At 43.8% G+C, this 12,500-nt stretch overlaps 2 protein-coding genes across 2 annotated transcripts in view; both read right to left on the reverse strand.

The window, feature by feature from the left end:
- The window catches only part of LOC111963356 (MAP/microtubule affinity-regulating kinase 3), a 39,833-nt gene extending 32,851 nt beyond the window's left edge, over nucleotides 1–6,982 (reverse strand). The window contains exons 1-3 of the mRNA XM_070443272.1: nucleotides 6,122–6,982; nucleotides 4,448–4,618; nucleotides 4,143–4,196 (exon numbers count right to left, since the gene is read on the reverse strand). Coding sequence (XP_070299373.1) covers nucleotides 4,143–4,196; nucleotides 4,448–4,618; nucleotides 6,122–6,268 — 372 coding nt within the window. The 5' untranslated portion in view covers nucleotides 6,269–6,982. The remainder of the gene's footprint in view (nucleotides 1–4,142; nucleotides 4,197–4,447; nucleotides 4,619–6,121) is intronic.
- A 702-nt stretch (nucleotides 6,983–7,684) lies between these two features.
- LOC111963357 (eukaryotic translation initiation factor 5) overlaps nucleotides 7,685–12,500 on the reverse strand; it is a 6,463-nt gene continuing 1,647 nt past the window's right edge. The window contains exons 4-12 of the mRNA XM_023986744.2: nucleotides 12,313–12,394; nucleotides 11,973–12,145; nucleotides 11,366–11,477; nucleotides 11,136–11,257; nucleotides 10,783–10,947; nucleotides 10,390–10,551; nucleotides 10,093–10,257; nucleotides 9,785–9,922; nucleotides 7,685–8,043 (exon numbers count right to left, since the gene is read on the reverse strand). Coding sequence (XP_023842512.1) covers nucleotides 7,945–8,043; nucleotides 9,785–9,922; nucleotides 10,093–10,257; nucleotides 10,390–10,551; nucleotides 10,783–10,947; nucleotides 11,136–11,257; nucleotides 11,366–11,477; nucleotides 11,973–12,145; nucleotides 12,313–12,394 — 1,218 coding nt within the window. The 3' untranslated portion in view covers nucleotides 7,685–7,944. The remainder of the gene's footprint in view (nucleotides 8,044–9,784; nucleotides 9,923–10,092; nucleotides 10,258–10,389; nucleotides 10,552–10,782; nucleotides 10,948–11,135; nucleotides 11,258–11,365; nucleotides 11,478–11,972; nucleotides 12,146–12,312; nucleotides 12,395–12,500) is intronic.

Consider the following 12,500-nt stretch of genomic DNA (forward strand, 5'->3'; position numbering starts at 1 on the left):
GCGTTCATCCACCTCTGGCCTGCTCGCCTCCCTACCTCTGAGGAAGTACAGTTCCCGCTCAGCCCAGTCAAAACTGTTCGCTGCTCTGGCACCCAATGGTGGAACAAACTCCCTCACGACGCCAGGTCAGCGGAGTCAATTACACCTTCCGGAGACACCTGAAACCCACCTCTTTAAGGAATACCTAGGATAGGATAAAGTAATCCTTCTAACCCCCCCCCCTAAAAGAGTTAGATGCACTATTGTAAAGTGTTGTGTTCCACTGGATATCATAAGGTGAATGCACCAATTTGTAAGTCGCTCTGGATAAGAGCGTCTGCTAAATGACTTAAATGTAAATGTAAATGTAAGACAGGGAATTTTTTACCAGGATTAAATGCCAGGAATTGTAAAAAACTGAATTTAAATGTATGTAAACTTCCGACTTCAAATGTATTTATATATATTATATATATACAGTGGGGCAAAAAAAGTATTTAGTCAGCCACCAATTGTGCAAGTTCTCCCACTAAAAAAGATGAGAGAGGCCTGTAATTTTCATCATAGGTACACTTCAACTATGACAGACAAAATGAGAAAAAAATCCAGAAAATCACATTGTAGGATTTTTAATGATTTTATTTGCAAATTATGGTGGAAAATAAGTATTTGGTCAATAACAAAAGTTTCTCAATACTTTGTTATATACCCTTTGTTGGCAATGACAGAGGTCAAACGTTTTCTGTAAGTCTTCACAAGGTTTTCACACACTGTTGCTGGTATTTTGGCAGGAGACACGTTCATATGAGACGGTAGCAGCAGCATTATGTACAAATTAAGTTACAAACAATGCGAAAAAAAATAAAAAATAACACAGTTGTTAGGAGCCCATAAAACGGCATCCATCCCCTCTGGCGCCATTGTAAGAGATTTTTGTAATTTTTGCATGCTTCTGTTCTCCGTTTTGTTTTTCCAGGTTTTCAACAAAATGGATGTTCTAAGTTCACAAAATGCTTAAAACCACATCAGGAGACCACTTTTGAGGTCTGGAAAAATCTAAGAAATTTTGATTTTAGTTACCTTTATTTCAAGTACGCACCAGCCAGAGACCGTGTGTTGGTTAATGATGTTTCTGTAGCGCTCAGTGATTGCAGTTTGCAAAACAAAATGGCCACTGGATTGATGCAAATAATCATGTCATTCTGCCAGGTAGGCATAGGCCACTTTGTAGTTAGCATTTCATTGAGAAGGTTTTTGGGAATGACTTTCTATCTCTACCAGAATGTAGACATATATACACACACAGGGGCATTCCTGTGCCATTTCAAAAAAGTTGCAGGACAAAACGAATCACTGATGCATGTCATCTATTTACTAACATGGGCAAATTAATGATTTTTAGAATAAATTCAATATACACTGCTCAAAAAAATAAAGGGAACACTTAAAACAACACAATGTAACTCCAAGTCAATCACACTTCTGTGAAATCAAACTGTCCACTTAGGAAGCAACACTGATTGACAATAAATTTCACATGCTGTTGTGCAAATGGAATAGACAAAAGGTGGAAATTATAGGCAATTAGCAAGACACCCCCAAAAAAGGAGTGATTCTGCAGGTGGTGACCACAGACCACTTCTCAGTTCCTATGCTTCCTGGCTGATGTTTTGGTCAGTTTTGAATGCTGGCGGTGCTCTCACTCTAGGGGTAGCATTGAGACGGAGTCTACAACCCACACAAGTGATTCAGTAGTGCAGTTCATCCAGGATGGCAATCAATGCGAGCTGTGGCAAAAAGGTTTGCTGTGTCTGTCAGCGTAGTGTCCAGAGCATGGAGGCGCTACCAGGAGACAGGCCAGTACATCAGGAGACGTGGAGGAGGCCGTAGGAGGGCAACAACCCAGCAGCAGGACCGCTACCTCCGCCTTTGTGCAAGGAGGTGCACTGCCAGCGCCCTGCAAAATGACCTCCAGCAGGCCACAAATGTGCATGTGTCTGCTCAAACGGTCAGAAACAGACTCCATGAGGTGGTATGAGGGCCCGACGTCCACAGGTGGGGGTTGTGCTTACAGCCCAACACCGTGCAGGACGTTGGCATTGCCAGAGAACACCAAGATTGGCAAATTCGCCACTGGCGCCCTGTGCTCTTCACAGATGAAAGCAGGTTCACACTGAGCACATGAGCACATGTGACAGACGTGAACAGAGTCTGGAGACGCCGTGGAGAACGTTCTGCTGCCTGCAACATCCTCCAGCATGACCGGTTTGGCGATGGGTCAGTCATGTGTGTGGGTGGCATTTCTTGGGGGCCGCACAGCCCTCCATGTCTCGCCAGAGGTAGCCTGACTGCCATTATACCGAGATGAGATCCTCAGACCCTTTGTGAGACCATATGCTGACACATGCACATTTGTGGCCTGCTGGAGGTCATTTTGCAGGCTCTGGCAGTGCACCTCCTTGCACAAAGGCGGAGGTAGCAGTCCTGCTGCTGGGTTGTTGCCCTCCTACGGCCTCCTCCACGTCTCCTGATTGACTGGCCTGTCTCCTGGTAGCGCCTCCATGCTCTGGACACTACGCTGACAGACACAGCAAACCTTTTTGCCACAGCTCGCATTGATGTGCCATCCTGGATGAACTGCACTACCTGAATCACTTGTGTGGGTTGTAGACCCGTCTCATGCTACCACTAGAGTGAGAGCACCGCCAGCATTCAAAAGTGACCAAAACATCAGCCAGGAAGCATAGGAACTGAGAAGTGGTCTGGGGTCACCACCTGCAGAACCACTCCTTTATTGGGGGTGTCTTGCTAATTGCCTATAATTTCCACCTGTTGTCTATTCCATTTGCACAACAGCATGTGAAATTTATTGTCAATCAGTGTTGCTTCCTAGGTGGACAGTTTGATTTCACAGAAGTGTGATTGACTTGGAGTTACATTGTGTTGTTTAAGTGTTCCCTTTATTTTTTTGAGCAGTGTATTTATACTGAATAAAAATATAAACGCAACATGTAAAGTGTTCGTCCCATGTTTCATGAGCTGGAAAAAAAGAAATCACAGAAATGTTCCATACGCACAAAAAGCTTATTTATCTCAAATGATGTGCACAAATGTGTTTACATTTCTCCTTTGCCAATATAATCATTCCACCTGACAGGTGGGGCATAAGCAAGGAGCTGATTAAACAGCATGATCATTACACAGGTGCACCTTGTGCTGGGGACAATAAAAGGCCACTTTAAAATGTGTAGTTTCGTCACACAACCAACACAATGCCACAGATGTCCCACGTTTTGAGGGAGGTTGCAATTGGCATACTGACTGCAGGAATGTCCACCACAGAGCCCAGGACCTCCACATCTGGCTTCTTCACCTGCGGGGTGTCTGAGGAGGGGTGGGTTGATGAAAAGTATTTCTGTCTGTAATAAAGCCCTTTTATGGGGAAAACTCATTCTGATTGGCTGGGCCTGGCTCCCCAGTGGGTGGGCCTATGCTCTCCCAGGCGAACCCATGGCTGCACCCCTGCCCAGTCATGTGAAATCCACAGATTAGGGCCTAATTAATTTTTTTAAATTTACTGATTTCCTTATATGAACTGTAACTCAAGAAAATCTTTGAAATTGCTGCATGTTGAGTTTATATTTTTGTTCAGTGGTTGATTTCCTACTGAAGTTCAATCCATTTTTTATATTGTTGAATTCCATTTTAATGTCTAGATTCCATGATTCTGTCCACAACGCTGATTTTATAGTGCCCTACTCAGAGTTTCTGTTGACTTAGCACAGCCTATGTCAAAGGACCTGACTTTAAATACAAAACACCGAATCAATGGTGCTTTGGAAAAACAGATGGAAACTACAGCTAAGCAGCGAGTGAGAGAGATGCTTACTGAGTTTCAGTGGGGCAGGCAGAATACCAACGACCACACCATCACCCTGGGTAAGCCCTGGTCATGCTCTCTGTCTGTCTGTCAAACCCTGTCTGCTGCAGCACATCAGTCATATCAATAATGTCCTCTGACTGGCCACAACCACCACCAGGGCACAGGCACAGGGCCAAAACTACACAGGTCAGCGGTTACACAGCCACGATAAATTATCTATTTTGTCACACAACCTCAATAAGTGTACTGGGAATCACAGCCACACAGGGAGGATCCTTACCTTTTGAAGGCTGTTTGGGTTCAGTTGTGTCTTATCGATAATCTTTATCGCCACCTGAGGAGAGAGCAAAAACAAAGTGTGTAAACAATTATGCTCTGAGGACCCTTCACTGGGATCAACACAGCACACACATAACATTACTTATCTTTTATTTTTATGTCCCCCACTTGTGAACAAGATACAATTCATATTTGCACAACAAGAACAACGCTATTGAGAGGGGAAAGAATAGACTAGTGAAGCTAGGTAAACCAGAAAGGGGCTACAGCAGCCTGTCCTGCTGCAGGCCTAGTCTCTCCTCTCACCTCTCTGCCAGTGAGGATGTGACGGGCCAGCTTGACCTTGGCGAAGTTGCCCTTCCCAATGGTCTTCAGGAGTCGGTAGTTCCCCACATGAGGCTGCTCGTCGGCACCAGAGTTCCGGGTGCGGACGGAGCGAGCGGTGACCTCCTGGCGCCCATTGCTGTGAGACGTATGCTGTGGACATACACAGACAGACATGAGTAGAACAGCGTGCTGTGGATGGACTCACGGACGGACAGACAGACAAAGGAGTGGAACATCTCTGCACTAGCAGTGGCTCATGCTTGGGATTCCATCCAATGTAAGGTTCCAAAACAACTCTCCTGTTAATTAAATCTTTACTGAACAGATTATAATCAAGTTAACCAAGCGGGTAAAGAAAGCTTAGTGTAGGTGACTGACTAGTGCAGCCTGATTATCAAGTGTATGTACAGCATACTGATGTTCTGACCCTGGTTAAAAGCCCACCCCAAAATCAGACTGATACTTTTCTATGGGTCAGTATCGACTCCAACCCAGGTCAGCTCCATTAGCATGGCCTGCTCTGTTCTCTAACTCCGCCCTGCTCCGCCCTAACAACCCCGCCCCTAACCTGAGCATCAGTGGTTACTTGGCCGCACAGCTACACCACAGACAGTTGGAGTTGTGGGAAAAGATGTACAGCGCTGAACTGGATGAAAAGGAAAAATATAGATTAAAATGATTCTGATGTTTGCATTGATCAGGATGTTACCAGTAAGAATGCATTAGATTCAGCAGATGTCCAAAGGTCTCGTAAACCAGACAGAACGCTGCGCTCCGCAGTCTGTTGGACAAGGCTAGACTTCCAGTATAGCCAACTATAACACTGGGTTACAGTGATGTTATCACTCGCAGGGAATGCCAGGGATGCTTTACTTTCTGTTGTGATCCACTAACAACATATCTAAATGTGAGAACAATTCACCTCCCTTATAAACTGCATTAAGTAGGTCACACTTTAAAAAAAATATATACCCTTGGAATGTTTCCTCAATATAATATTCCTTTCTTATGAACCAGAATGAATGACAGGATAAAGAGTATTAGAGCATCTAGATACAACTGCATGAAATCAAAATCTAATTAATAAAAATACATTCCAAGAGAGGCATCATCCTAATTTGGCTAAATTAAAATGACAGGTAGCCTACTGAGATTTCTATTAAAAAGTCCTTACTTACTACACTGATGGGGTGTCTTTTCATTGCTTGCCGGATACTCTGAGCGAGAATGAAAACGGTCAGACGATTGTCATTGAACTAGAAGTGGTGGGAAATATCAGTGTAAGCCTATATCATTGAGAGCAAGCAATAGAACTTGAAAACCAGTCAGAACCTAGTCTAACGGGTAAGGTTGTTTGGATGGAGATACAAATGAGTAGGCTATTTATCACTATCCACAGACCAAACAGAGCATCTGGCGTGACATCAAGCAACATATGAGATTACAGCCAGGGCGTGCACAGTAGAGGATTTTGTTTGTGCCGAACATATGCCTGTCTCCCGCGTGACACAATGTATCGAACACTCAGATACAATGTAACCAGTATGTAAAACCATATGATACAATGTAAGGAAAATAGTTTCGTGGTTAGGCCTACTTTCTATTGTCAGAGACAAAACACCTCTAACTGGCTAATAATAACAGTTTACTTACGCTCTCTGTCTCTTTCTCATTGACTGTAGGTAGAGGAGTTTTTGTTGACATTTTCTCGATTAAATGTTGTCTATTTCCGTATATTCTGCACCTCCTTTGGCAATACGAGGGGAGGCGATTGTATTCTTGCCTTTGGACACAAACCATGAATTCGGCAACTGTCTCAACATCGGTCCATCCAATCCAAATTTGTCTCAAGATGTCACGAAGACGCAGACAGAATTGAATGACATGTATTTCCCTATAACGCTCCTCGGCAGCAGGGCATTCGCCCTATCGTCCTTTATGTTCAGAATTAAGTATGTTAACTATTTTTCATTGCAAAAAAGACAATACATTGGCTGTTAAATTGAACTAAGCAGAGGTTGATCGACTCCAATCTAGGCTACTCATAGTGGACGGCGGAAGGTTCAGATGTCACCGCTCCCAAAATCGCAATTTTGTTGCGATGTTGTCCGTGTGTGCCTTGATATCCGTCTGTATTCCTGGGTTTCAAAATTGTTGAGCTTTTGGACTTGCTGTCGGTTCTATTTCTTCCATCTTCTCCATCTTCGATTCCGAATGAAACTAGTGTTTTAGGTGGGAGCAAAATGGCTACCACTCACGGGCTCTGTTGGATCGGCCCAAATCCTGTCTGATAGTGATGGGTCGTTCGCGAACGAATGGCTCTTTTTAGTGAACGTTAGGAACCGAATCGCATCGGCTAAAGGGCCTTTTATTTGGCTCCCCGATTTGCGTACTGCTACTGCTTTTTTAAGCTTCAAAACGATAATCTGCAAATACATTACAAAATCATTTTCTTAAGAGGATTCACTGCAGAAACAAAGTGAGCACGTCAATCTAGTCCATTTGGCAAACAAATGCAGGCGATCGAAATTTGTCTAGGTAAAATTTTATTTCAACGTGCATCACGACCTGACAATGGTAGACGCCTTTTTTGGTTTTGTGTGCACGGTTTCCCCTGGTTCTTGGGCTATTTTCAAGCATTTAATCGAAGAGCTGTTTGGGAGCCAAAGGATGCAGCTCACCGAAAAGACTTGGTCCGCAATGCCATCACTGCCTCAGAGATCACTACCGTCTAATGGCAGCAAAGACGTGAGGAAACCAGCGACCCCTTAGCGCTCATTGTGGCGCTCAGTAGACAGTGATGGTAGCACTATCACTGCTCAGTGATTCACAATGACAGATTGGAAATAAAGTTTATGCCTTACCTACAGAAACCATGAGTCGGGGCTCATGCTTCCAAAATTAGCTTTGTTATGACTGGATTGGCTGTTGCAATATACAATATACTGAAAACAACCGGGATAAGGAATCACCCTGATGTGTCATAATTCCAGTGTTTTCTGTGCTCTCCTATTTCAAAACAGTTTTGTATTCAATATCTGCCGAGATGGCACTGCTGACTTGTCAAGGAGGGAATACCAATGCAGTGTTCAGTGACATCCCTAGTGGGCATGTAGTTTACACATACACCACTTATCTCAGACAAGTTCAAGAATCCCATCTAACAATTAACCAAAGGTTGTTTATCTGTGACTAAATTGAACAAAAATATAACAGTTGTGGATAGCAAAACATTTAATGACTGGAAAAAAATGCAAATGAAAAACTACAACAATTAGTGTGCAGTCAACTAAATCCCCAAAATACACCAATATCGCATAAATCAAATGTCTCAATTACAGAGTTAATGTGCAGTGACTAATAGCGCTATGTTAACAAAAGCAGTGAGGTTGTGTGAAAAGGAGAGTAGGGCTGGCAATTTGGCAGGATGAGAAAATGTGATTCAAAACTACAACTTCTCAAAATGGCCTCCTTGTTTAAATTGCATCAATATCAAAGTAGTCCTCTTCCTCGTCAGGCTTGTCCGGTTTTACGTTCTCCACTTTCAGTTCCCGAGCAGAAGAATCATATACAACCTGAGGAGAGAGCAGGATGGAAAATAAGTGTTTATTTGTGCATTATACTGGCGTCAAAACTCAAACCTGTATCTCCACAATTTTGTGATATCCAAAATGGTAGTTAGTCTTGTCCCATCCCTGCAATTCCCCTACGGACTCGGGACAGGCAAAGGTTGAGAGCCATGCGTCCTCCGAAACACGACCCTGCCAAGCCGCACTGCTTCTTGACACACTGCTTGCTTAACGGAAGCCAGCCGCACCAATGTGTCTGATGAAACACCGTCCAGCTGGCTATCAGAGTCAGCTTGCAGGTGCCCGGCCCGCCACAAGGAGTCACTAGAGCACGATGGGAAAATGAAATCCCGGCCAGCCAAACCCTACCTAACCTTGTCGACGCTAGGCCAATTGTGCACCGCCTCACAGGTCTCCCGGTCACGGTCAGTAGTGACCACAGCCTGGGATTGAACCTGGGTCTGTAGCGACGCCTCAGACCGCTGCGCCACTCAGGAATTATCATTTAATTTTATCTGATGTGGAATAGAGTTCCATGTAGCCATGGCTCTATGTAGTACTGTGCACCTTCCATAGTCTGTTCTTGACTTGGGGATTGTGAAGAGATCTTTGGTGGCATATCTTGTTGGGTATGCATGGGTGTCCGAGCTGTGTGCCAGTAGTTTAGAAAGACAGCTCGGTGCATTCAACATGTCAACACTTCTTACAAAAACAAGTAGTGATGAAGTCAATCTCTCCTCCACTTTGAGCTATGAGAGATTTACATGCATATTAATGTTAACGCTCAGTGTACATTTAAGGGCCAGCCGGGGTGCCCGGTTCTGGACCAATTGTAATTTTACGAGGTCCCTCTGTGGCACCTGACCACACGACTGGACAGTAGTCCAGGTGTGACAAAACTAGAGCCTGTAGGCCCTGCCTTGTTGATAGTTGTTAGAAAGGCAGAGTAGCACTTTATTATGGACAGACTTCTACCTATTTTACCTACTGTTGTATCAATATGTTTTGACCATGACAGTCAACTTGCTCAATTTCTACATTCATTGCAAGAATTAGTTGAGGTTTAGTGAATGTTTTGTCCCAAATACAATGCTTTTAAGTTTTGGAAATATTTAGGGCTAACTTATTCCTTGCCACCCACTCTGAAACTAACTGCAGCTCTTTGTTGAGTGTTGCAGTCATTTCAGTCGCTGTAGTAGCTGACGTGTAGTGTTGAGTCATCCGCATACATATACACACTGGCTTTACTCAAGGCCCGTGGCATGTCATTAGTAAAGATATTAAAAAGTAAGAGGCCTGGACAGCTACCCTGGGCAATTCCTGATTCTACCTGGATTATGTTGGAGGCTTCCATTAAAGAATACCCTCTGTTCTGTTACAACAAGAAAATCTTTATCCACAATATAGCAGGGGGTGTAAAGCCAAAACATGCGTTTTCCCCATCAGCAGACCACGATCGTTAATGTCAAAAGCCGCACTGAAGTCTAACAATCATCAATCTCTCTCAGCCACTCATCAGTCGAGTGGCGCAGAGGTCTAAGGCACTGCATCTCAGTGCTAGAGGCATCACTAGACACCCATTCACAACCGGCCGTGATTGGGAGTCCCATAGGGCGGCGCACAATTGGCCCAGCGTCGTCCGGGTTTGGCCGGTGTTCACTAAGCATATCCTAGTAGCCCAACTCAAACCACAAAGTATAAACTGTGCAAGCTATGAAAATATATCAGTGGACAGTCTGACCAGTACCTCCACATTTTCATCCTCTGCCTCTTCTTTCTCACTGCCCTCGCTCTCTTCCTCCGCCTCCTTCAGCCACTTGATGAAAGGAGCTGCCTTCGCATGGATCTCTTTGGCAAGTTCCTTAGAGACATATTTCTTAGACACCTGAAATATATAAAGTAATGAGCAATGACACTCACAGAGAAGGAGCAAACAGAAATTTTAATGACAAAAAGTTATATTTTACAAGAAACTAGGTATTAAGGTGATCAGTCTGACATGCAGCTGTATTGAACTGTGTGTGAGAGCACGTACAAGTTTAACCACACACACACCTTCTCTGCCCAGGACAGTATTACATCCTCCTCCACTAGATCAGCATCATACAGGTCTTTCAGTATGACAGGCACACGGGGCAGCAGCTGGGCTTGGTGCAGCTTTACCAGGCACTCAAATCCTCCCAGGAGGTATTTCTGGGCCTTCTTATTATTCACACAAAACTAAAGACAAAAAGTAACAAAACCAATCAATTTGGCAAGGTTTTGGTCAACTTTGTCCCCTCTTGAACACATTACCAGTGGTAAGAGGTTATGACAGAGGTCAAATGTAACAATGGGGGTTTGAAGACTCACGCGAAGGAAATGGCGTTTGTATTTCTTTATCTGGTCACGGATGTTTTCGTCAAACAGTAGCTCGCTCAGGATCAGCGGTCCCATGGCCGTCACATCCAGACGCTCTGCCTCTGCCAAGATCTCCTTATCTGCTGCATCAATAGCGCCATCCTCCCTTTTTTGCTGGAGAAAATAACCAGTGAGAAAGCTTTTAACATGATTTTCAAAATAACCCCTAAGAAGCACAAATATTGCTGTGTTGAATAGGGGGGAAAAAAGACTTATGGCCAGTCAAAACTTCTAGTTCGGCTTCATAAAACATTCACTCTCATTATACCCCTATATCAATGAGAAATTTTCACAATGGATCACCGACTTTCATTGTCCTTGTAATTGATTTCAGGCACAACTTACTTTGACAAAGTTATAGAATATGTTGACCCTCTCTTCCAGGGTCTTCTCCATGTCCTCACTGAGGGTCAGGTTTTTGGCATGGGCACTGATCTCCTCCATTCTTCTTCTCTGTGCCTCCTCCGTGGTCTCCTCTGCCCAATCCTCGTCGTCATCATCATCACCGTCCTGATACACAACACACGTTCTCAAGGGATCAATAGCTGCTAGACAGACAGGCTTGGGTTACTGACAGACTAGTCCTTCAGAACAATAATAGCTTGGAGAGTGGTGATGGAGGTTGGTTCCCCCTATTCAACCACTAGCATTAAGAACTTAAACTGACATGGCTTGCACACATTAATGAGGATACTCACCACGGCATCAGGGGCATCTATGTCGTTATGGTTCCCAGCCTCTCCGCTGCCAGAGCCATTTTCCTTGTCCTTCTTACGGTTCTTCTTCTCTTTTTTCTCCTTCACAGATCCAGGTTCATTTTCTGTTGAAAAAAGCCATTGGCGCTTTCACTCAACAGGCCACATATCGGACTTGACTTTAAGATAAGAAAAACAAACCGGTCATGGGCAAATTCTTATTGTGTGCTTACCTGGTGGGTTTTTGAGGATAAACGTGCAGAGCTTGTGTCGAGTGTCTAACATGCCACGGTACCCACAGGCCTTACAGGAGTTACCAATGGTTTGTTTCTTAGGATTGATATGCTGCAATGAAAGGTCAACCAACATAATCACTATTTATACCACCCATAATAGACAAGCAATCACATACCCAAAACAGACCATAACTGCATTGCAGGAGAAAGACACTTGATCTCTCACTGCTGTGTATGATGTAGCAGATGAGATCCCAAATGGCTGGGACATGCACAAGCAGGACCCAAAAAGGCAGATATAGCACAATTCAAGTTGGCAGGATGTCAAATAAATCTACATAAAAACATGACCAGGGCGTTATTATATCTACACGCCTCAAGGACATAACACTGGGAGTGAACTAAAAGACATGATTTAAAAAAAGGAAGAAACACTACCAGCAAAATAACTGACCAACATCTGTGGCTTTGATATAAAAAAGGTCAAATTCTTTTGCAAAGTCCCACATATAAATGCACTCAACACATTTAATTCCTGTCCCACTCTTGACAACACTACTCAAACACCAACCACAAAGGACAAATATGTTCATCAAATATTTACCAAATCGGTTTCAGGGTTATCACACTCAGGACACAGCACAAATTTACGGATAAATATGTCAAGCATATCCTGCAACTTGTTCGCCTCATGGGATCCGTTGACGATGAAGCGGTCATTCTTTGCATCAAACTGGGTCTGCGCACCAAGCTCACAACCAAAAAACTTGGTCGGATCTGCAAAGAGGTTATGAGTTGCAATCAACATCCACTAATCTAATGGATGGTTATGCACACAACAGATACCTTCACTTCACTAAATGTTAGGTAACATATCAATGTATGGTGCGAGTCAACGTAACCATTTTAGAATCAACACTATGGGAGTGGGGAGGTCAACTTACATGTTGGAGGCCGACTCAGTGCCTTTGCAACATCAGTCATGTTGACAATGACCGTCTTGATTCCATTTCCCTTGCCCTCAACCTGGACACAAATCAAACCACAAAAACTATAAATAACTTATAAGAATCATTTTCAAATGGACCACCATTGAGTCCTGCACATTTCATTGGAAAACTGACCAAGAATG

This window comes from Salvelinus sp. IW2-2015, linkage group LG4q.2, assembly GCF_002910315.2.
Source record: "Salvelinus sp. IW2-2015 linkage group LG4q.2, ASM291031v2, whole genome shotgun sequence".
Lineage (NCBI taxonomy): Eukaryota > Metazoa > Chordata > Actinopteri > Salmoniformes > Salmonidae > Salvelinus > Salvelinus sp. IW2-2015.